This window comes from Lactuca saligna, chromosome 1 (genome assembly GCF_052625555.1).
Source record: "Lactuca saligna cultivar CGN05327 chromosome 1, ASM5262555v1, whole genome shotgun sequence".
NCBI classification, from domain to species: domain Eukaryota; kingdom Viridiplantae; phylum Streptophyta; class Magnoliopsida; order Asterales; family Asteraceae; genus Lactuca; species Lactuca saligna.
The window spans coordinates 43,385,811-43,412,165 of record NC_136417.1 but is presented as its reverse complement, the minus strand read 5'-3'; the positions used below and the strand labels follow the sequence as shown (position 1 = coordinate 43,412,165).

Sequence of the window (26,355 nt, the reverse complement as noted above, 5' to 3'; positions counted from 1 at the left end):
GAGGAGGGATTATCGTAATCGGAAGGAATTGGAGAGATGGTGTGTGCATAAATTTGTGAATCGCGGGTATGGGTTGAGTATCAGATTGGAAATGAGTGGTTCCAATTCTGCTGTTGAATCAGACTCTCGAGTTGAGTTGGGGACAATTCGTGTATTAAGTAGGCGAGATGAGGTTTCGGATTCGTAGATGGGTTTCATTTTGAGGGGTATTGATCTCCATCTGATGTCTTAGACCGAAATGGGTCTGTTTCATGGTATGGGAAGAACCGCGAGATGAATGGAACCAGTAGGTGGTAGACAAAAAAGGTCAGAGGTGAGACGACTTCAGGTGGGGTTGTAGTGTTCGCTTGGGGTAAAGCGAACTTTGTGACTTGTGTGTCACGATGGGCCAAGATAGTTGTTATGAGAAGGAAGCTGGTAAGTCATTTGATTGGGTGTGCAGTGGGTAACATTTGGAGAACTGTAACATCCTGTTTCGGATCGTCTGTGATTAGGGTTCGTGGGCTACAACCAGGGCAATAAGGAATCCTCGAGGCTGAGACGAGTTGCTAGAAGCGTAGGGCTTCTCTTCACCTTTCTGTGGATATGTGGTTCATTGGAAACGGAGTTATATCGAGGAATTTATGGAAGTTTGACGTTTTGTCAAGATAGGTCCCTTATTTGAGAAAGGTGGCAGTTGAGTACACTGGGCGTACTAGAGGGTACGCTAGGCGTACTAGACACAAAGTGAAAACCCAAAATGAGGGGGTGTCCCTATATAAAGAATAAGATGGCCTCATTCATGGCCACCATCCTCAGATAATCAACCCACTCAAACCCTAAATACTCATCCATTGAGTTGTATGTCCATTTGTGAGCTATTGAGTGATCTTGTGTTTCTTTGGAGTGAAGACGGAGCCTTGAAGAAGGAGTCGGATTCCAAGCTTTAGATCTGAGCTTATCTGAGTTGGAAGCTTCATATTGAGGTATAAAGCTCAAAGCTTTCTCACTCTTTTCATTTGTGCAGCATTCTAGTGTATTTTAGGGGTTTTGTCCCAAAGTTGGAGACTTTATGAGATATTGAGCTCCAGAGTTTATTATCAGCTTCTTTGAGTGTCTTTAGTGGTGTGGAGTTATAAAAATCGAGACTTGGACGTTTGAATCAACCCATGCATGAGATATGTGCATTTTGAGATGAGAAAATGAGAGTTTTGGGTGTTTGTGACTTTACCAGCCATGCAAAAGCTTAAAGTCATAGACTTTATGGAGTAAGAGCCTCTAGGGAGTCCAGATATGCGATATGAGCTAAGGTCTTAATGGGTTAAGACCAAGAAAGTGAGAAGAGTCATACTGGACGTACGCCGAGCGTAATCCTAGTACGCCCCGCGTACTGGGTTGGTGTCCCCAATCAGATTTCGTGCATGCTTGTGCATGTTGAGCGTACCAAGGGAGGTACGTCCCGCGTAACCTTGTTGTGGGCCTTTTTTGGGCTAAAATCTTATAATAGGCCTTAAGGGTTGGACATGGATCTTTGGGCTTGTGTACTAGAGACTTTGAGCAGAGAAATATTATGTATATGCCTTGGGTCCTTATGGTGGGCTTGTCACTTGGACTTGAGAGTTGGGCCTCGGGAGATCCCATTCATTATTGGGCCTTGGTGGGCCCAATGAATTTTAGGTTATTAATAGGCTAGTTAGTGGACTACCTTTAGACCTAAAGAGCGAGGATTTGGATTTAAATATTATTCGGGTAATTGTGGATTTTGGTCCAGTGTTAGAGGCTGGTGCAGCAGCAACATTTATAGGAGTTGTTCATCATCTGAGGCGAGTCTTCTCACTATATTTATCTAGAGTGGTAAGCTTTGTGTGACTGGAGGGTCTTATGTGCTTATATGGAGTATTTGATATCCTGCATTATGTCTTTGTGATTTATGTTATGTATTATTCTGAGCTTATAGAGTTAGGACTAGAGGGTCCACCCGAGTTGTGGGACCGAAGGGACCCACTGAGACACAGTGACCAGAGGGACTTATCTGAGTATAACCATGGGAGGCTAATGAGATACGTGTAGTATTTTGGGGAACTCACTAAGCTTCGTGCTTACTGTGTTATGTGATATGTGATTAAGGTTCTCGTCAGGATTGCGGGAAGGCGTTGGCTTGATTGTACACACCAGAGGAAGAGTTATGTTTTGAGGATGTTGGATTATTAATCGAACATTTATGGAGTTGTATTTTGTATATTAAATAAATGGGATTTTTGTGAAAGGTGTTATGAGAATTATGTGATTTTAAAATGAAAATTTTGTCTGAAAATTTACGGTGTTACAGTTGGCAGTTGACAAGACGGTATAACCTTCAAAAATGGGTAACCGATAAAACATAAGTTTGTGCCCTTCAAAGCTAAAGAATAATCACGAGTTACCATTTAAACCATTATACAAAGAGAAAATTACAAATATAACATAATCCGTTAATTACTTTGTGGAAAATAGCCAAAAAAACCCAAATTACAAAAATAACTACCAAAATCGTAGATGGACTCAGTACATCTGCGATTTTACTTGCCCATTTGAGAACGTATAAATCGCTAAAGCACATATGTGCTTTAGCGACTTGTATGTTCATAGATGAACTTAGTCCATCTGTAATTTCCTTTTTTTTTTTCATTTTTCTTTCATTTTTCAAACTTTTTTGTTGGAGAACTCTCTCTCTAGAGACACTATCAACGATTTCATTTTTCAAGCATTTTTCAAATTTTTTGTTGAAGAATTCATTTTATTATAGATGTTTTAGATAAAATTTTCAAAGAAATAACAACTAAATTGATAATTTTTTTACAAAACTTTATGTATAATAAAATAATGCCAAATCATAGGTGTGATGAGGGGAAATCGCAGATGAACTTAATTCATCTATGATTTTAGTTAGAAATAGAGATATTTATTTGGAAAAAAAAACAAAAAAATTAAAAGAAACCACCTGCGAACGTAAAAGTCATTAAAACATTGTACTTTAGCGACTTGTACGTTCGCAAATGAATGCTAAAATCGCAAATGAACTTAATTCATTTGCGATTTTCATAGTTATATTTGTAATTTGAGTGTTTTTTTTATTTTTTTGGTTATTTTCTACAAGTTAATTAAGGGATTTAGCTATATTTTTAATTTTTAGGACAATAACCCATTTATAAACTTAGACTTAGGTTTTTTTACCAACACCAGACCGTAAACCCTAAAGAGTAACCTCAATCGCTATGCCGCCTCCTTTTACCCGGTTGGCTTCTTGCTGTAATTTGGTGAAACGTTCATGGAATCTCGGACGTGTTAGTTCGCTTGTCTATACAACATGCTCCGACGTGTCAGACTCTTCTTCGGATACCAATGTGTTATGTCGTGCGCTTGAAAAACTCGGTAAGTTCAAGGTAATTAATGCAACCCTCTTGGAGCAGTCGAAAAGAGAACGGAGCAGTGCGTTGTTATTTATACGTCAACTGAAAGAGTCTGGTTTTAAACATGATTTAGAAACTTACATGGCAGTTGTTCGATTGTTGTGTCATTGGGATTGGGGTATGGATGCAAGGTCAAATAATGTGATTAATGATGTCATTGATAATACAAATTGGGGATACTGACGCAGATTGTTATGGCGAGTTAATTCGAGGGTATTGTCTGAAAGGGGATACTGACAAGGCATTGGATCTTTGTAAGGAAATGGAATCAGGAGGTATTAAAACCGATGGGAAGTTTGTGAGGCAGATGATGGAACACTTGTGGCGAATAGGGAAGCTTGATGAAGCTCTATGCTTGTTCAAGCATTTTACACAGCAATCAAGGGTTTTCATTGATGAGGTCTCGTTTTGTATTGCGATTTATGCTGCATGTAACGTAGGGAAAATGGATGATGCCATGGGGTTGATAGATGAGATGAAAAGCAGGAACATCATGCCTATTGATAGGCAGGCACAAGCAGGTACCAACCAATTTATGTATACGATATAACAATATCATATTTTTACCAATTGCTGTTATATATATATATAATAATTGTGCAAGTGTTTTCTTTTTTCTTTCTAACTCCGAACACTTGCATAATTATTACAACACAACATTTTTTTTTATTTTTTTAATCCTAGAACAGGTAATTAAAACTATTTTATTTCACTTTGATTTTTCGTTCATTTTTTTTTCTATCTTATTAGTCTCATGTAACTCCCACATATATATATATATATATATATATATATATATATATATATATATATATATATATATATATATATATATATATATATATATATATATATATATATATATATATAGGCTTAGGTTATTTTGTTTTCACTATTTATTGTGTGTATGTATGATTTATTTTAGACCAATCATTTTAGTTATTTTAAGAAAGTAATTAATGCATATTACATGTTGAAAATATAATGGATATTAATTACATCTTCACCATTTAATATGCATTAATTATTTTCTTAAAATAACTAAAATGATTGGTCTAGAATTAATCATACATGCACACAATAGATAGTAAAAACATTTAAACGTAAGTATATATATATATATATATATATATATATATATATATATATATATATATATATATATATATATATATATATATATCACAGGTCAAAAGCTGGTCAAAAGGGCTATGGTAAACACCAACAACAAGTTCGATGGTATATTGAATACAAAAAAAAGGGACCAAATGAGTTCAAACGCAAAAGTTAATTACCCTCAAGAGTCATTTTCCCAAAAAAATATATGCAATTAATATGAAATGCTTATGGAAATCGACATTAAAATAGAAAGAAATGAAGAAATGCGGAAGGAAACACGAACCTTGGAGGAGGAAATCAACAACAATAATAGCGTCGGTGGCCGGAGAGGGAAAGTTTATGGTGGTTGCAGGTGTGTCTTCTATTATGGAGAGAATCGGCGGGAGAATCGTTGGGAGAGGGAGAATGTCGGAACAAATGAGAAATGGAAGAAAATGAGAGCACAAGGTAGAAAACAGAATCAGTTGGGTGAAATCTGCATCGACCTTTAGCAGCGACGCCTAATAGCAGTGACAACTAAAGATTTACCGGCGACACGAACCAATAGCGGTGACATACGAAGAGGGAAATGAAGGCACATTTTTTTCGACCTTTAGCGGCGACAATTTTAGGTCTTTAGCGGCGACTTTCTGTCGTCGGTATTGGTTTTATGCGTTCCACGACCACCTCAGTCAATGGATTAGAAACACAATCGAACGATTGACATTTACCAAAATGTGAAAACATGGATTCGGGTCACTAAGCATTACCGGCAACATATTGATGTTGTCGCCGCTATTGGTGTCACTAATAATGGAAATATTTCTTGTAGTGTCCATAAACAATAATAATAAGAAAATAAAAAAAAATGAAAAAAGGTCTTTTTAACAAACTTAACAACAAAAACTAATGTAGCTATAGTGGTCTGCAACTCTTAAAGATAATAGATAATAAAACCATAAAGAATACTCATGTCATCCCTATTTCAATAAAAGAATATGTTTTTTTTTTTTTTTTTTTTTTTTTTTTTTTTTTTTTTTTTTTTTCATGTCATCCTATTAAGCCTTCTAACTAAAGTTACATCTCTTGTCAACATATTCACTCTTGATTTCAAATTTTAAATTTCTCATTCTGATTACATTAAATTAATAAAATTAGAATAAAATTTAAAATAAAATTAATATAGATTATAAAGTGATATATGTGTATTTATTTAAATCAACAATTATAATTTTATATAACTAAAAAAATATATCTTAATTAATAATTTATTTTAAATAATTGATTAGTAATTTTGAAATTTAACTATGAAAGTTTAATTTTGTAACTGACATCTCTCAGGTTATAAACACTACAAGGTATTAGTGACAACACCAATAGAGACGACACATGAATTAGTGGCGACACCGGGGAATGTCGTCACTAATGCCCCTGTCGCCCCTATTGGTGTCGTCACTAATGCCGACGAAAAAAGACCGTCATATTCCCCCCCTCCCCCCCCCCCCCCACACACACACACACACACATTTTTCATGTCGTCACTAATAGTGTCGTCACTATTGCTCACAATCCGTGTGCTCTCTTTTTGTGTAATCCAGGCCCTCCATCTCGTTGACAATCGAACGGTACACCTTTGTTCTCATGATCTGATAAGCTAATCCACCACCATACTCTACCTCTCTCTTATCTCTCTCTCTCTCTCTCTCTCTCTCTCTCAAAAGTTAAACTATAACCACCACCACCACCAAACTTGGCCACCATCCACCACTACTAGAACCACCTTATTCTTGCACCACCTCATCATCTACCACTATTTTCCATAATCAAACTCCAACAAAAATACTACAACCGCACCATCTTCCACCATTCTCTGCCATCAGCCATCATCAAACTACACCTCGGCCATCAGCCACCTTCAAGCACCATCTTCACTTGGTTTTCAATCTAAGAAACAAGGAGATAGAAAGTTGCTGAGAAAGAGAATGTTAGAGAGTTAAAGAGATAGATTTTTCATTACATAGAAAGTTACAGAGAAAGTGAATGTTAGAGAGTTCAAGAAATATAATTTTTTCTTTGTAATATTAAAGTTAATAACTTTTGTGGATTTTGTTAGATATAAAAAAATTGAAGTAAACTTTGTTAGATTAATGTGAATATATTTTTTTTTTACTTTGTGTTTGCTATGTCTTTTATTTGGTTTTTTTTTTTTTTTTTTTTGTAATCTTCAACCATTTTAAGGAATATATGTAGAACATGGATGAACTTCATTCACGATGAACATCATAATCATATAGTAATACTGCAATCAATAATTTTTTTATTAAAAAAATTTATTAGCAATAGGGGCGACACCAATAGGGACGACATACATCAATAGAGGCGACACCAATATGGTCGACAACCATATTAGTGACGACTGTTGAGCAATAGCTACGCGGCAATAGTGACAACGTATTAGAGACGATGTATCGTCGCTAAAAGCTTTATGGACGATTTTTAAAGGCTTTAGGGACAACAAATGTCGCCCCTATTGCCTTGATTCCTTGTTGTGAAACTAGTAATTTCTAAAGAGTTATTGTCCCTATAGCCCAACAAACTTTAATATATTGGTTTAAATGGTCATTTGTGACTATTTTACGCATTTGAAGGGCACGAACTTGTATTTTTTAGATTTTAAAACGTCCTTTTGGAAATTTTGAAGGGGTTACCCGATGACCTCATCCTAATCATGAGTTTGCAAATGTGATATAGCTAATCCACCTCATCTCTCTCTCTCTCCCTCTCTCTCTAGACAGTAGCTATTAAAGATATCTTGTTGGCAACAATCTCGTGCCCACCACCTTCTTCTTCCTTGTCTTCATCCATCAACGTTCCCATCATCCACCACTGTGTAATACACCATCCTCCTTTCCTTCTTTGCAGGTGGTGGATCATTTCCACAAACACGTGGTGTACATCACAACAAGTGGCTCGTAGATAATTTCTTTGGTCTAGCTTCCACAGTTTCAACGTCTTTCATAGATTCATCGTTTTCATCTACTAAAACAGAGATGAAAAAAATCAAAACACGAAAACCATTTGAGTAATTATTGAAAAACGAGATTAAATTACGACAGAAAACTCACGTGATGCTATGGTTACACTGGTGTTGTCGCTTTTCTGTTCTCGGAAGCCATAACCATAACTTGTGATCTTGTGATGCTTCGTGATGACTGTAGTGTCTCCATTGTTAACCCTTTAAGTTTCTTTCGAGTCAATCAATAACTAATCACCGGAAATTTGATTTACAGAGAAAAGAAATAGAAATCAGAGCGATTGAGTGGGGAAAAGTAGAATTTGTCACAGGATTTAACAACAATTTATGGCAATTGAGAACTTAGGGTCTTTAGTCAGACCAATTTCGCATTCCTGAACAAGAAGATTGACGCAATTGACTACTATACAGAAGAAATCGAGAAATTGAGCTACAAAGAAAATATCGATCATCAAGATTCATTTTTTTTCAAATGTACAGATTTTAATCAAATGATTTCGTTTTCAGTAAGTAGAGGAAAGAGAGAGTGATTGGTGACCCGAAATCTCTTGTTCCAACTATGTTTGTTTCATTCAAATCGCAATAGAGTGCATCCGTTTGTGTACAGACACAACAACGAGGAATCCAACTCATTAGATCTTCAACATGATCCGAGGAAGAAACCCTTAAATAATCGCCTTTATAGTTCCACTGTAATGATACCATTACGAACAACCTCATTCTACAATTCTAGTTTCATAAAAAAAAATTATCAGTTTTTGGTTCATATCCACTTACATATTGATAATGGGTTTCAGAAACGGAACAACTTTCTCGATTGATTCAATGTTGGCCAAAGTTTGAACAAATGCTATAGGAATCATGAAGAAGAAAGTAAGACCGATGAAGGCACCAACCATTAACACTCTTCGAATGCTGAGTTTCATGAAAATGGTGAAAGGAATATGATGATTTCTGGGTTCATCGTGTTCATTTATTTTCAGGTTAAATTTGTGCTCAAACAAATGACTTTGGTTCATGTCGGAAGTCGGGACTATGGTGGTGGTTTGGGGGATCACTTGCTGGCGGGATAAAAGCAGGGCGAATGGAGAAGAAACTTGATTCCAAAGATGTGCAAAGATCATGACCGATGTATGTTGGAGGGTTGGTGGAAGTAAATAGATGTACGTAATAACTCTTGGCTTACATCACAACGATGAGTGAGACTCACCACTAAGTTTAGTTGGTAGTTGACAAGACATAATAACCTTCAAAAATAGGTAAAGTTACAAAATCAACAAGTAAAACACAAGTTTGTATTCTTCAAAGTTCAAAGGCAAAAAATAATCACAAGTATCATTTAAACCAACATGTGAAACATGTTGGAATTAAGTGACAATAACCCATTTATAAACTTACACTTAAAACGTTGTTTTTTACCAAGGGACCTAAACCCTAAAGATTAACCTCAAACGCTATGCCGCCTCCCTTTACCCGGTTGGCTTCTTGCTGTAATTTGGTAAAACGTTCATGGAATCTCCAACGTGTTAGTTCGCTTGTCTATACAACATGCTCCGACGTGTCAGACTCTTCTTCGGATACCAATGTGTTATGTCGTGCGCTTGAAAAACTCCGTAAGTTCAAGGTAATTAATGAAACCCTCTTGGAGCAGTCGAAAAGAGAACGTAGAAGTGCGCTGTTATATATGCGTGAATTGAAAGAGTCTGGTTTTAAACATGATCTAGAAACTTACATGGCAGTTGTTCGATTGTTATGTCATTGGGATTGGGGTATGGATGCAAGGTCAAATAATGTGATTAATGATGTTATTGATAATACAAATTGGGAAGTTGTTAGTTTTAAAATTTCTGATGATCTGTTTGACGCGTTGATGGAGGAAAATTTGATAAAAGCTGTCAATGGGTTGCTTACGGTGTATGCAAGTGCTGGAAAGTTTAAGGAGGTGATACACACTTTGATCAAGATGAAAAGGAGGGGTGTACTTGTGGTGTCAACAAAAACGTGTAATTTTATAATGTCCCAGTTAATTAAAGAGGACTTAGAGGATATCGTAGAGCAGGTTTACAGAGTACTGAGGAGGGATGGAATGATTCCTAATTTGTATACATATGGGCTCCTGTTGTACGTAATTTGTAAGAAGGGTTGTTTGAAAGAAGCTTGGAACGTGATTGAAGAAATGAAAGAGGCTGGAGTTGAACCTGATGATCTCACTTATCGTATGTATATTTATGCCCTTTGCAGCAATGGGAAAACTGATTTAGCCTTTCAGTTGGTAAAGAAATTGAATAAGCCGTTGCTTAATGTTTATCCATATTATTATATCATTCAAATTATGGTATTACAGTCGAAGCTACAAGAGGCAGAAGATATGTTTCTTGAAATGAAAATTAGAGAAGTTGTCCCTAATGCAGATTGTTATGGTGAGTTAATTGGAGGGTATTGTGTGAAAGGAGATATTGACAAGGCATTGGATCTTTGTAAGGAAATGGAATCAGGAGGTATTAAAATCGATCATAAGTTTGTGAGGCGGATGATGGAACACTTGTGGCATATAGGGAAGCTTGATGAAGCTCTACGCTTGTTCAAGCATTTTACGCAGCAATCAAGGGTTTTCATTGATGAGGTCTCGTTTTCTATTGCAATTGATGCTGCATGTAAAGTAGGGAAAAAGGATGATGCCATGGGGTTGATAGATGAGATGAAAAGCAGGAAAATCATGCCTGTTGTTAGGCAGGCACAAGCAGGTACCAACCAATATGTATATATGATATAACATTATCATATTTTTACCAATTGCTGTTATATATAATTGTGCAAGTGTTTTCTTTTTTCTTTCTAACTCCAACACATGCATAGTTATTACAACACAACATATCTTTTTTGATTTTTTATTCCTAGAACAAGTATAAAGCTATTTTATTTCACTTTGCTTTTTCATTCATTTTTTTTTTCTAACTTATTAGTCTCATGTAACTCCCACAAATTATTGTGAATTTTATTTGAAACTCATATATATATATATATATATATATATATATATATATATATATATATATATATATATATATATATATATATATATATATATATATATATATATATATAGCATAGTTTGATACTTTCCAGATTAATCATCTTTAAATTTTAAATTCTTTAACACCCCGTTCCCGAGTTTAGCTTAACTAGAAAAAAGAAAGGAAATGAGTGGAAATGAGAAGAAAATAAAAGAAATTGGTGTTCCCGAGTTTCATTAAAGGAGGGAAGTGGAGGGAAATGGGAGGATCACTTTCCCTCCTAACTTTCCTTCCGATTTGGGAGGATTTGAAAAGAAATAACAAAATGATTCATTTTCCTTCCGCTTCTCTCCAACTCGGGAACACAAAAGAAAATTTTATTTTCCTTTCCTTTCTCTTCTTTTCTCTCGTGACTTTCTTTTCTCTTCTCTTCTTTTCTTTTGTTAAACTCGGGAACGAGGCGTAAGGGTTAAGGCCAAATGCGGTCCACCTGACCAAAAACACCAAAATGGTGAAAATGACCAAACTGACCCAAAAGGTAAAAACTGTCATGTTGACCGAAAAAAACTGTTGCAGGGTTCAAGATGTTCTTATATTTCAGTTTTGAGTGGTCCAAATGCCTTAATTAAGTGAACAAAAATGTAAAAATGACCATTTTGATAAAAAAAAAAAAATCTCTAGCAGGGTTTCAAGTTCAACGGGCTCAACCAAACATGGGTCAAGGTGAAGGGGTGGAGGGTGTTCCAGATGCATGTGTTCAAAATGAAGGTGTTCATGATGGAGCGGTTCAAGATGCTAGGGATCAAGCTGCAGTGGGTACTGTTGGACAGTTGAATACTACCCAACAAACTCTTGCACTCCATAAGTTGACTAGTCTCAATGCTCTTCATGCTAGGATTCTTAAGAAGTTTAGGAAGTCTAAGAGGCAAGTGAAGATGAAAGATTAGGAAGGCTGTTTATGACAAAGAGTGGAGGTAGCAGTTTGGACAAGCCTATCCAATTAGATGAAGCCTAGATGTCACCTAGTGACATTTGATTTTGAATTTAAGATGTTTAAAACTTTGGTAGCATTTTATTATATATGCTTTTTGTAGACAATATGTTTGGTAAACTGATAAGCTTATAAAAGCTTTATTTACATGCAAAGTTAAATTTTGGTATTTTGGGACGTGTTTGAACAAATGAAAGAGGCAGTCGAACCTAATGCATTTCACTCATGGTAAGTATATTAATTAACTGGTGTTTAGATCCAAAGGTTGAATGTCTTAATGTCTTGTAATCCTAGCTTCTTGCTAGCTAGAATGCTTTTGCTTGGAACATGTATTTATGTATATTTATTTGTCAATGTTATTATACTTTAATAAGTTGTTTTTACTATGCAAGTGTTATGTTTTACTTTCTAAATGGAACAGATGCAAAATTATTAATTACATTACAACACATTTGTTTTTCTTTTTTAAGCATAAAACAAGTAAAGCTATTTTATATCATTTTTTTTTCGTTTTGTTTTTCTAACCTACGAATCACACGCACGATAACTACCAAACAGTGTCACGTCAGCGTCCAATGTCATTTCAACAGTGGCAACCGAAAAAATGGTCAACGTTGCAACAAATTGTAAAATATGGTTTCTTAATCAATTGAAAAAAACAAAAAATACAGTTTTAAAATCACAAAAAATTGAAAACATAATAAGTTTTATGAAATTTACCAAATAATATTATGACAGGACCAATGAAATAACATACTGGTTCGTCGTTCTTCGAATTGTTTTTACAAGGTTTAAGACAATTTATGATAAAACCGCACCAATCAAAGGAAAATATGCGCACAATTTCACCTAATATGTTAGGAACTTTGTTGGTCTTACATAGACCCCGTACTCATAATGTAACATTGAATGTTTGTGGTAAGCTCGTTCAAGAACAATTCGATATGATACCTGCCTATGCTCATGTCTATTTGTCTGTTACAACAGCAAATAGATTTTAGGGTTGGGGTAGCACAATGGAGAAGTTGAATCATGTTAAAGACACGATGAAGCTTTCGCCTGAATATGAATTCATGGGTACACTACTAGGAAACGGACCTATGCAGACGACACTTATCCCGACGACAGATGTTGTCGCTAAAAGTACCCCTATGCCAACGACTTCTCGTCGCCATACGATTTGCGAACTTTAACTAATTTACTTTGACTAGGACCCCTATGTCGACGACAAGTCGTCGGCAAAAACTCTGGTGGGAACAATGAAATACTGGCGGTATTCTTAAATTCAATACCGACGACAAGTCGTCGATATATGTATAAAAAAATATAGTTTCCATTTATTTTTAATCCATGTTCTAGAAAAACAAAACGACGTAGTTTTGCATATGCTATACCAACGACTTGTCGTAGGCATGACACGTGGCGATCCGCATCACAGTGCTAGCTATCCAGACGACAAGTCGTCGCCATAGGGTTTTAATTTTTAATTTTTTTTGTTTCAGCAAAATATTGAAAGGGCGTCGTTTATTTAACCCTATATTGACGACTTGTCGCCGGCATAGGGGTTTACCCTAAAGAATGCGCAACCTTCGTTCATTTGCATAGCGACACATACCCATCTTTTTCCTCCGACGAAAATCCGATTCCAGCCATCATACCCGACGATTAGCCCAAGGTAAACCTTTTCTACTCCTATTTCGTTGAATATTGATGTGTGGTAATGATTTTTACCCCAAATTTGGGTTTTCTTGTGTTTAAAGGTTTTCACCGGTGGTGAAGCACCACCGGCCGTTCTGCCGCCAGAACTTCCCATCGAGAGTTGTTCACCGGCGCCCATTGTTCCAGGTTATCTCCTTCACCACCCTTCGTATTTTATTGCTGGAACCCAACAACGATTTTGAACGATCACATTTTCTGATTTTCTTTTATGTCCCGTGACCACCAGCCACTCACCATCGATCTTCACAAGGGGAGTCCCCATCACAACAAGAAGAACAACAAGAAAAAAAATCACAGGTTAGTTTCTTTTTATTGAATTTTATTGAAATTGAAATTATATATATGCATAAATTTTCATAAAATTGAAATTGAAATTGATCCTCTTTTGATTATAGAACTGTGTTGTTTGGTTGGTATATGTGTGATTGTGTTGTTTGTTTGGTATATGTGTGATTGTTTTTTTTTTTTGTATATGTATATTGTTTGTTGGTTTGGTATATGTATATTGTTGTTTGTTTTGGTTTATAGGAAATTGAAATTGTATGAAAATAAATTTGTTTAGGTACATATGAAATTGTGGTTAAAAGATTATATAAAAGTCAAATTTGTTTAGGTTCATATGAAATTGAAATTGTATGATGGTGAAATATGTATGATTGTGATCTTTGTTTAGGTTGGTATGAAATTTTATGTATAAAATGTAAAATATGTATGGCTGTGTTATTTGTTTAGTTTATTAGCTTAAGTGAATAAAAGTACAATGTTGTAACTGAAAAAAAAAAATATCATGTATATATACTATAAAATACAATCTAATGACGATCGATAAGAGTTTTTTTTTCTGTAATTGAAAAAAAATGTATATATATTAAAAGTACAATGCTGTAATTGAAAAAAAAACAAAATAATATTCCGTCCGCTTTTTTCTCAAACAAAAAGTTAGACAATGTAACTATGTATAGAATCTAATTTTTAAGTTAAAATGTTTTTTTTTATTAAGAACAAACGTTACTAATAGCAACATAAAACAAAATATAAAAATATTTAAACTAATAAAAGTACGTTTATTGATAGTAAAGTTTATTAAGTAAAAAATATTTAAACTACAAAAGTTATTAATAGCAACATATTTTTTTATATTGTTTATTAAAGTATTTTATTTTCATTTCTATTTGAAAGTTAATGATACTGAATCAAATTTGGTTGGGCTGAAGTCTCACGATCATCACGTCCTCATGCAACGATTGCTACCTATAGCGGTTCGAGCATGTCTCCCACCAAATGTTTCAAGAACAATCATTTACCTGTGTACATTCTTTAAAAAAAATTGTGCACAGTCATTGGATGTTAACGATATGAGAAATGCCAGAACATAAGTGGTGAAGATCTTATGCAATCTTGAGTTGATATATCCTCCAACATTTTTCGACATAATGATTCATCTCATTCTTCATTTACCTGATGACACCATTCTTGGAGGGCCTGTACACATGAGATGGATGTATCCTTTTGAAAGATATATGAAAAAACTTAAAAATTATGTTAGAAACAAAGCCAAACCAGAAGGTTCAATAGCAGAGGGTTATGTTGCAGACGAAGCTTTGACATTCTGCTCTATGTATCTTGAGGGTATGCAAACTAAATTCAAACAATGCTGATAGAAATTATGATTCTGGCCTTCCAAAAAGGCAATTTTCTCTGTTCTCATCACAATGTCGAACAATGTCGGCTAAGAAAATCGCTTAACTTTGTAAAGAGGCCAAAAAATCATTGCATTGGTTTGTACTAAACAATTACAATGAGGATGAGATGAGAAGCTACAAATCGTAAGTTTCTAATCTATTAACTACCTTTTTGATAGTGTTTTAACTATTCTAATTATTTTGTCCCATATTCAGTGAATTCAAACTAGAATTGCCTGAAAGTGATTTCAAAAAGGAATTCCCTTCATAGTTCAAAGAAAAGGTAAGTATGTTATATATTTATAATGTAAAACTAATTTATTACTTAAAAATACAATCTTATATTTCCTTACAGATTTATTGTCTCCAAAAAGATGTGCCTTCGGACTGTACTGACGAATTAAATGTGTTGGCATATGGTCCGTTGCGTGCATATTCTTACTCTGCGTGCATATTAAATGGTGTCCAATTTGTCGTGAATAGTCGTGATCTCCGACGCACTACTCAAAATAGTGGTGTTGTTACATTCAGAGAAGACGGTACACCATTCTATGGTCAATTAGAGGAGATCATAGAGTTGCATTATTTATATGATAAATCAATTGTACTCTTTCGTGGTAAATGGTTCAATGCCTTATTACGTAATGGACGTTTAAAGACTATAAATAATATGATTCTTATCGATACCAGTCATGAATGGTATGTCGGTAAAACGTGGTATGATGATCAACAATACATCTTAGCCACACAAGCTAAACAAGTATTTTATCTCCAACACCCCACTCAAAATAATAAATGGAGAGTTGTGGAAGAGGTTCATCATCGAAAACTTTGGAATCATCCAAGTATCGGTGTTATGAATGAGATAGATGTCATGAACAACACTCAATCAACTGATTTTACCTTGGTTGTCGACTTAGGCACCTTACCTATGCAAACGACTTTAGGTGAAGTTGGTGAATCAAGTGTGGTTGCTAGGAGGAATGTTGCTCCTAATATAAACGATGACGATTCTATTAACGATGAAAATGACGATGATGATACGTACTCTTCAGATGAAGAAATAAATAATGAAAACTATGACAGTGATGATGATGTTGTACATGTATATTGTTCTAGTGATGAATCTGATTGATGGTATGTTATTTTTATTATATATCTAGATTTCTTATAATATTTGTTAAATTTTGAAATGTTGCTTATTTGTAACTTTATTATATATTATGAATGTTTATAATATTTGTTAAACAGATGGCAGAAGTCGCGAGGGGACACAAAGGAGACGGTGGGGATAGACCTCCACACGAGATTGCACGCGGTGTACCATCGGGTTGCCAATCTTGTAAGTTATATGAAATTTTTAAGTATTAGATATATTAAAGTTTTAAATTTCTAAATTTCCAATTATATATGTAAATATAGCACAAGCGAAGAATGTGAATGTGAATGTGCGTGGCAAAGGGAGAAACTTAAATTTGTACGATGAGTATGAAAAAAAAAAGTGTAGGCCTTTGGATTTGAGAATTGATATCTCCGGGCGGACGTATCGATTTATAGTGGACAATGGGCAAACGTTTGTCAGACTGATCTTAAATCTGGTGGGATCAAAGGTACTGTTGCATTATCATACTTGGCATCGTGTTCCTACCAAGTACAAAGATGATTTATATCCCGAGCTAGAGGTAGGTATACAATATATTTTATATGTATTGAACTTTACACTTATTAAATATTTTTTTTACTGATCAAATATGTTTTACCTTTTGCAGACTTATCTTGATATTAATAGGTATCGGGGCACAAAATTGTGGGAACCCCTTCGAGTAGGTATCCAAGCAGATATGCGAAGAGCTTATCGAGAGCGCAAGTATCAGATAATGTGGAAAGGGCAAGAAGACATCCACCGCCTGAATTGGACCGCCCAAGCTTGGAATGATATGATTGATTTGTTGTTTTTGACCGAGGAATACAGACGCACGTCGGACAAAAATAAAGTTACTAGGTCGAAACTTCCACACAGTGCTCACGGATGTAGACCCTATGCTCAACGACGTTATTTAGAGGTAATAAAATACATTAATGTTATTTAAAATTGTTATTAACATTTGTACAAATATATTTATTGTTTTTTCACTTATTATAGGAAAAAATGGGAATCAAGTCGCAGCATATTGAGGGTTGGAGACAAATGCGCTACAAAGAAGGTTCGGGTTGGTGTACAAGTCGAGCAGAAGAAGATTGGGTAAGTGATAAACGAAATGAATATGTTGTTTAAATATATTATTATTAATTATAGTTTCTTGTTTAAGGAATATTATTATTATTTGAATGTTTAAGTTTATTTGTTTGTTTTAATTAACGTATGTTAATTGTTTTCTTTATTTTAAGAGAAAATTCAAAATGAATATGAGAAAATGCAAAACGAGATTGGGGAAGGAGGAGAAGTAAACGAGGAAGAATGTTTAGAACGTACCATTGGGACGAGACGTGGACATGCTTGCTGTAACATCCGGATTCCCAAGTACAATATTTATTCTTTATTTTGGAAGGACTCGGCGAGTTGATGCTTAGACTCGCCAAGTAGAGTCGCGAATTCCATCCGGGTTAATGACCGAACTCGGTGAGTCGAGTAGTGGACTCAGCGAGTCTGCGCTGTTTAATGAAGCCCTAATTCCCGAGGATTGAGACCTATTTAAAGGGGCTTATAGCCACCAATTGCGGCTACCAGACCCCCTGAGTGAAACCCTAAGTGATCTAGAGCGTTTGTGAGGAAGAAGAGGCCATTTTTGATCCTTGTGTGGGTGTTTTTGCAAGAAGAAGATGACCAAGGCAAGAGGAAGCTGAAGAGGGTGCTATTCTGTGGATTTCAGAGCCTAAGGGCTTCATATTGAGGTATATATTCGATCCTTCTTCAGTTTTGGGTGTTAATCCTTGAGAGTTAGGGTTTCTAGCCCATTTAGAGTGTGAATGATGGTGCAATTGGTCCCTTCTTGTGTTGAGGCTTTGGATCTGGATCCAAAGAGGTCCAGAGACCTTAACTCCTTGATCTTTATGGGGTGACATTGGGTAATATGAGCTTAGAGTGACATATTGAGGCCATTTCTTCAAATAGAGCCATTGGGTCTTTGCATGGGCATCAAGATCCAGACTTTATGTGTTTATATTGCTTAAGGAGGCCAGATCTATGGGTTAGTGGAACGGATCTGATCTTAGAAGGTCTTTTGAGCTTGATCATGGCATGAACTCGTCGGGTCCCAAGAACAGACTTGACGAGTAGGGCTAGGGTTTTCCCATAATTCACTCAGTGAGTAACTTGCCGAGTTGGGGGAATGACTCGGTGAGTCAGAGGGAAATAGAGGACTGGAGTTCAAGGCGGAACTCATCAAGTTCATAATGGGACTCGACGAGTTGAGTCGGGGTGGCCCCGCGATTCATGCCAGGTGTAACCCGTCGAGCAGGGGAAAGACTCGACGTGTCATGCGAGACTAGAGGGATAGTGGACACGCTTAGACTCGCCGAGTCGCCCAAGTGCACTCGGCAAGTTGGGTCAAAGTTTAACCGTTGACTTTGTTGACTTTGAGGGTTTGGTCAACAATGGGGTCTTCGTGTCAAGAGAGGGGTAAAATGGTCTTTTACCCTTCTGAGGGTGCCAAGAGAGGGTTGAGTCTAGTCTCAAGAGTTATATTTATGAGAGTATTTACTTTATGTGATTAGGCGAAGGCTAGACCATATTTCTACCGAGTCAGAGATTTACCGAGACATCTGAGGTGAGTCTTCTCACTATACTTTACCTAGAGTGGTAACAGAGTTATGTGACAGAGTTATGTGACAGAGTTATTGTATGCTATCTATGTGATGTTTGGCACTGCATTATTTCTATGTGATTTATGATGTGTGTGTATCAGAGTTAGGACCGGAAGGTCCACAAAGCTAGGACCAAAGGGTCTATAGAGTTAGGTTTAGAGTTATGTGCCAGTGTATTTGTATGCTATTTATTTTATGGGATTTATTGTGGTATGTGTTATGCATGATTCAGAGTCATCCGAGTTAGGACCTTTGGGTCCATAGAGTTAGGGCCAGAGGGTCCACAGAGAGTTGGGACTGGAGGGTCCCACTGAGACACACTGACCAGAGGGTCAACAGAGTTATAGCCTTGAGTGGCTAATACGTGTTAGGGTGGTATTTTGGGGAACTCACTAAGCTTCGTGCTTACAGTGTTTTGTGTTATATGTTTCAGGTTTTCTCAGGATCGCGGGACGGCACCGGCTCGATTGTACACACCAGAAGAAGAGTTGGTTTTGAGGATCCTGACCTATTAGTTGATTGAACAAGAGAGTCATGTATTGTAATTTAAACAAAAGGGACATTCTTATGAAAAGTGTTAAAGAGATAAACGATTTTAAACGAAAATTTTGTTTTAAAAATTTCGGTGTTACACTCGCGGGGTGGGTAGGAGACCAACCGCCAACTTCGGTTTAATTCCAAATGAACGGCCTTCCACTTCCAAATCATCTCAATCTCAACCCCAATCTCAATCCCAATTTGATGCAAAACAAATGCAAGAATATTTGCAACAATATAATGCATCATTGGCGGCATGTATTCCGAACTTCCAACCACCACCATTTCCTAACTTTCTATTCAACTATAACACACAAGCAAGTACCTCTCAACAATTTGCCGAAAGGATGGAAGAAGAAGAAGAAGAAGAAGAAGAAGAAGAAGAAGGAGATGACGATTATGACAATGAGATGACGATTATGACAATGATGGTTGATGTTTTTTTAGTATTATGAACAATGTTAGTTAACTACTTATTGTAATATTAAACTTGAATGTGATGTTTTGAATTTGAACAATGGTACCTAGTTAATGAATTTCAATTGATATATGCTGCAATGTTTTTTGGATTTGTTAAAAATGCAGGAATGGTAATGTACAAAACCTGTAAAGCTAAAAAAACAACCAGTAGCTATCCCGACGACAAGTCGTCACTATAGGTCCATAACCGATAACTATTAAAACCCTATAGCGACAACATGGCGTCGTAATAGCTTTAACCTGTCGCGACGATATGTCGTCGCTATAGGTGTCCCGACGACATGTCGTCGCCACAGGTTTTTAATAAAACTTTATTTTTTCCCCCCGAAAATATCGTTGACAAAAGCTGTACTGACAACATGTTGTCGCAATAGAGTACGCTATGCCGACGACATCTATGTCGACGACGTAATAGACCTATGCCAACACACCTGCGCCGCCGACCCTTTTCTGACGATTTGTCGTCGCTATACCCTATACCGACGACTTATCGCGTGGATAGGGTCTAAATTTGGCGTCTCGGTCCGATTGTTGTAGTGTAGCACAACGGAGAAGACGAATCTTTTGCCTTAAATAGTGTGTATTGGTGTTTAATATAAGAGAAAAAAATGTGGTTGTTATTTAGGAAGAGAGAGGGAATGAGGAAAGGTGGAAAATAAATGTGTGAATGAATAACAACAATATCAACGATAAGAAAACGGAAAAAAAAAATTAAATAACCTCCTGCGTATATTCTTTTTATTTATCTTTCTATGTATTTGAAATGTTAGCAAGTATCATATTTTCATAAAATTAATAAAATTTTAAGATATTTGTCATGATTTTATATAGAAAATTAAAAGCTTTCTATAGCAAACTTAACAAAAACTATGGAAGTTAGTGGTCTGCAAGATAATAAAACGATAAAGAGTGCTCGTGCCATATTTTATAGAACTGCGGGACAATTTCTGTAGTTTACCTAATCTTATCGGTGTTTTTTGTTTCCCTCCTCCGATCTATTTGGAGATCAATCGTTTTATAACGAAACGAAGATTTCCATTTATCAGTGTTCCGTTTCCTTGTTCCAAACCCTAAACCCTAAAAACTAACCTCAAACGCTATGTCGCCTCCTTTTACTCGGTTGACTTCTTGCTGTAATTATCTGGTAAAACGTTCCTGGAGTCTACGTTGGACATCCGTTAGATCGCTTGCATATGCAGCATACTCCGACGTGTTAGACTCATCTTCGGATACCAATGTGTTATGTCATCCGCTTGAAAAACTTGGTAAGTTTAAGGCTATTGAAACGTATGACCAGTTGAAAAGAGAACGGAGCAGTGCGTTGTTATTTATACGTCAACTGAAAGAGTCTGGTTTTAAACATGATTTAGAAACTTACATGGCAGTTGTCCGATTGTTGTGTCATTGGGATTGGGGTATGGATGCAACGTCAGATAACTTAATTAATGATGTTATTGATAATACAAATTGGGAAGTTGTTACTTTTGAAATTTCTGATGATCTGTTTGACGCATTGATGGAGGAAAAGTTGATAAAAGCTGTTGACGGGTTGGTTGAGGTGTATGCAAGTGCTGGAAAGTTTGAGGAGGCCATACACACCTTGTCTGAGATGAAAAGTAAGGGAGGACTTGTTGTGTCAACACGAACTAGTAATTTTGTAATGTGGGAGTTAATTAAACAGGACAAAGAGGAGATGATAGTGTCGGTTTTCAGAGAACTGATGAGGAATGGGATGATTCCGGATGTGCTTACATATGCGATGCTGATGAAAGATATTTGTAGGAATGGTTGTTTGAAAGAAGCTTGGAACGTGATTGAAGAAATGAAAGAGGCTGGAGTTGAACCTAATGCTTTGATTTATAGTATGTATATTAATGGGCTTTGCCGCAAAGGGAAAACTGATTTAGCTTTTCAGTTAGTAAAGAATTTGAGGAAGTCAAATAAGCCAGTTGATGTTTTAGCATATTCTTGTGTCATTCTAGGTTTTCTAAAAGAGTCGAAGCTACAAGATGCAGAAGATGTGTTTCTTGACATGAAGCTTAGAGGAGTTGTCCCTGATGCGTTGTGTTATGGCAACTTAATTCGAGGGTATTGTCAGAAAGGGGACATTGATAAGGCATTGGATCTTTGTAAGGAAATGGAATCAAGAGGTATTAAAACCGATCATAAGTTTGTCAGGCGGATGATTCAATACTTGTGCGCTTTGGACATGCCTGATGAAGCTCTATGCTTATTCAAGCATTTTACTCAGCAATCAATGTTTTTTGTTGATGGGGTCTCGTTTAATATTGCGATTGATGCTGCATGTAAACTAGGGAAAATGGATGATGCAATGTGGTTGCTAGAAGAGATGAAAAACAGGAAAATCAAGCCTCTTGTATTACAGGCACAAGCAGGTACTACAAATTAACCAATAAGATGTATGTATGTATGTATATTTGTGTATGTATATGATATAGAAATATCATATTTTTACCAATTGCTGTTATAATTGTGCAAGTGTTCTCTTTTTTCTTTCTAACTCGAACACATGCAAAATTATTACATCACAACATATTTGTTTTTCTTTTATAAGCCTAGAACCAAGTAAAATTATTTTATTTTACTTTCTTCTTCATTCATTTTTTTCTAACTTATTAGGCCATCCACAATAGGAGTTGTATGAGGGTTTAATAAAATAAATATGAATATAATAAAAAGGAGCGAGAGTGTAGAGTTGAATGACCATGCAATGGTTCAATGGATTTGTAATGGAAATTTATGAATTTTTTAAGAATTTAAATGAATATATATATATATATATATATATATATATATATATATATATATATATATATATATATATATATTCTTTTTCCTACTTGGCATTTCATACAACTCTCCATAGATTTAATCCATTGGAGATGGCCTTAGGCTTATGTAACTCCCACATATTAATGTAAACCCTATATAATACTAATCATATATAGTATAAGTTTGATATCTTTACAGATTAATTATCTTTAAATTTGATTTATTAAAGGCTAATTAAATTTGGTACAGATGACCAAAAACACCAAAATGGTCATTTTGACAAAAAAAAAATGTTGTAGTGTTCAAGATGTTCTTATATTAGTGGTCCAGATGACTTTAGTGACAAAATGGTCAAATTGACCAAAAAGGTAAAAATGACAATTTTGACAAAAAAAACTATTGTAGGGTTTCAAGGTCAAGGGATCCAAGCAAACGTGGGTCAAGATGAAGGGGTTCAAACTGAAGGTATTCATGATGGAGTGATTCAAGATGCTATGGGTCAAGCTGAAGTGGGTAATGTTGGACAATTACGTACTACGCAACAAACTCTTGCACTACGTAAGTTGACTAGTCTCAATACTCATCATGATGTGGTTCTGAAGGAGTTTAGGAATCTGGTAAAGATGAAGATTAGGAAGGCAGTTTAGGATAAAGATTGTGGAGGTAGCAGCTTGGACAAGCATGTCCAATTAGATGAAGCCTAGGTGTACCTAGTGACATTTTATTTTGCATGTTAAGATGTTTAAATCTTTAGTAGTACTTTTTTATGTTATTTTCATATGCTTTTTGTAGACTATATGTTTGGTAAATTTATAAGCTTATCGAGCTTTAACATGCAAGATAAATTTTGGTATTTTGATAAGTTGATGTTTCATGATTTGATAGCAGCCTCTTAATGTATTCTATTTTGGTAAGTTCTTAATTTATTATGCTATTTAATTTCATAGCAGCCTCTTAATATATGCTATCTTGATAAGATCTTATTGCTTCATTGTTTAATAGCAGCCTTTTGAACAAGCTTTTGCTAATGTATGCTGTAACATGTGACAAAACAAGTAATGACATTTGGACATTTACATTGATTGATGACATTGCAACCATTACAAATAACACCAACAAATTAACCAATTTATCATAACTAATACAAAACATCATTAGAAAAAGCACGATTAACATTACATTAACCAAAACCCTTTCTCATTTTACATGAAAACATCAGTAACATTGCAAAACCCTTTCTCATTTTCCTAGCCTCTACTTGTGCACAGTCAACTGTTTCCCCAAATCTTTTTTCCTTTTTCTTTATATTTTTGTAACTTTGACTTTTACATTTTGGCCTCTTAATTTCTCCATTTCTACAACTAACAGTTTCTGTTTTTCTATCAATTCCTCATGAGCCAGTTCTTTCTCATGCACATTGATTATATAAAAGATGATAAAAGCTTGATCTAGGGCCAAAACCTGGAATAGTATTTGATCCAACACATTCTCATACCGACTTAATAAACTACAGTGTATATATACATTAAAACAGAGGAAAACGTAAACTTTTTGGGCTTAAAATTGGTTACTTCTTTCACATCCCCATTCCCCATTACTTGTCTGATTACTGATAACAAGCCTAAAAAGAAACACCAATTAAAACGATAATTTTTAAAAAAAAAAAGTTACATAACTGATAGGATCAACTTAAAATAACTGAAAGACAAAATTTCACGATTGGTCCCTGTGGTTTACACAATATCGCACTTTGAGGACTTTCTAGCAAAAAGTCACGCAAATGGTCCTTAAGGTTTCATTTAATTGCGCGATTGGTCCTTGACCCTTACCCCGTCATTTTTGAGCCGTTAGTGAAGGGGTAAATTTGTCTTTTCATCTTGTTGTGCATCAGAGTATATAATTTAAGTTCCGCCTTTGTATCCTTCTACTTCTCGTTCCTTGCCTCTGTTCTTCCCTCCCTGCTCACATTCTATTCCAAAATTGAAGAAGATGGTGATATGCCACTGTGGAAGGCCGGCGATTTTGGTGACATCGTGGACTGACTTGAACCCAGGTCGTCGATTTTGGTCATGCTCAAGGTTAGGAGGAACATGCAGCTTTTTTGGATGGTTCGACCCTCCCATGTGCCCTAGGTCAACTGTTGTGATTCCAGGGTTGTTGCGTGGAAGAAACAATCTCGAAGCAAGATTGATGATGGTGAAATGGCTACTTTGTCTGAGTTGGTTGTTTTTCATGGTGTGTTACCTTTTCAAGTAAAAAATCAAGAAGCATTGGGGGGGGGGGGGGGGGGGGGGAATCTATAACTTGGAATCTGTCTTTTGGTCCCATTTTGTCATAGCTTTTGAAGGATTTTCCCTATGATTGTATGTAATGTTGGGACAAGAAAATGTAACAGATATAATATGTAATGTAAGTTTGATGTTTAGTTTTAATGTGATGGATATTATATTAGCAAGGAAGGAAATTGTCAATTTGATTGCATGTAAGTGTAATGTTGATTATTAAAGTGCAGTAACATAGCCAAAAAACTAATTACCAAAGTAGCATTACCATTAACCATAATGCATGTAAGTGTAATATCATGTTACAAACATAGAATACCCAAAAGACCTATCAAAAGTAGTTGTTTTGACTGACATACCATAACCAAACTTAGTAAACATGTTCTAACTTTAATTAGACATAATAGCAAAAGATTACTTAGAAATACAAACTAAGCTACAACATGTTTTCCCTTCTTTTGTCCACCCCCCTATCCAGCTTCACTAGGACCTCCCTGCCCCTTGCAAGTCCTAGCATTGTGACCTTTGTTGTGGCATTTGCTACAAGTGACTGTCAAGTGTTTCCTACTTAACTTGGTACTTTGAGTTGGCTCATCAACTGCCCTCTTCCTTTTTTTCTGTGGCCTACCAACCTATAAACAAATTCATATGGTTACATATTAACAAGTTTATTAAATAGTTTCAAATTAAATTAAACAAAACATGTATGACAACAAACCTGTTTGTGATGTTTGGGTGGGAGAAGGGTTGTTGGACAATCAGATCTAGGCCACATGCTCCTTCCATTTATTGGGTCAATTGTGTGTTGGTACATAGCATTCCATGTACTGAGCCAGTAACATTTGCTCACCCAAGCCTCAGGATCTCCACATTCTGACCCATTCTGCATCTTATCATACATTGCAGCAATAGCATGCTGGCATGGAATACCTGTAATGTCCCATTTCCTGCAAGTGCAACTCCTCTCTTTCAAATTCACAACATACTGCTCCATCCATAAACCAGTCACTTGATATTTATCAGCTCCATTAAATAGAACCCTCATCTTACTTGCCTCTGTCTTATTGTTTTCTAAGATTGTTGTTGCAGTTGTACTTAGAGAACCTTTGCATTTATCTAGCACCTTATGAACATTTACTATTCTCTTTGTGAGGTATTCTCTAATATATTCCAAACAAGTGATTATAGGCTTGTCCCTTGCCTCATCTAGCTTGGAGTTAAATAGCTCCATTAAATAGAACCCTCATCTAATTTTTCCCTAGAAGACCCAACAACTTTTCCCTTCTTTTGGTTCCTATCTAGTTCAGGGGATACATCAGTAACCAACTCCTCAATAATAACCTTGGTGGGGGACAAAAAATAACTGTTAACCCTTGTGTGCCCATGCTCTATGTAGATACTTAAAAGGTTATTTTTTTCCACATAATTTGACAATACATGCACATCCCCATCATTTCCTAGAGGTAACAGACCAAAGTCCAACTCGACTTCTG

The 26,355-nt window shown here is 35.8% G+C and overlaps 2 protein-coding genes across 2 annotated transcripts; one reads left to right on the top strand and one right to left on the bottom strand.

The window, feature by feature from the left end:
- Window positions 1-20,862: 20,862 nt before the first annotated feature.
- LOC144997685 (uncharacterized) lies at window positions 20,863-23,274 on the top strand. The gene is made up of 2 exons (XM_078957561.1): window positions 20,863-22,183; window positions 22,986-23,274. Exons 1-2 carry the CDS (start codon window positions 20,887-20,889, stop codon window positions 23,225-23,227), a joined length of 1,539 nt encoding a protein of 512 aa, XP_078813687.1. The 5' UTR covers window positions 20,863-20,886; the 3' UTR covers window positions 23,228-23,274.
- Window positions 23,275-23,575: 301 nt separating this feature from the next.
- LOC145005482 (uncharacterized) lies at window positions 23,576-26,093 on the bottom strand. Its single transcript, XM_078964568.1, has 5 exons — window positions 25,581-26,093; window positions 25,443-25,494; window positions 24,105-24,201; window positions 23,658-23,718; window positions 23,576-23,614 (listed from the first exon to the last, which is right to left on the bottom strand). The coding sequence occupies exons 1-5, from the start codon at window positions 26,091-26,093 to the stop codon at window positions 23,576-23,578; spliced, it is 762 nt and encodes a 253-aa protein (XP_078820694.1).
- Between the last annotated feature and the right edge of the window lie 262 nt (window positions 26,094-26,355).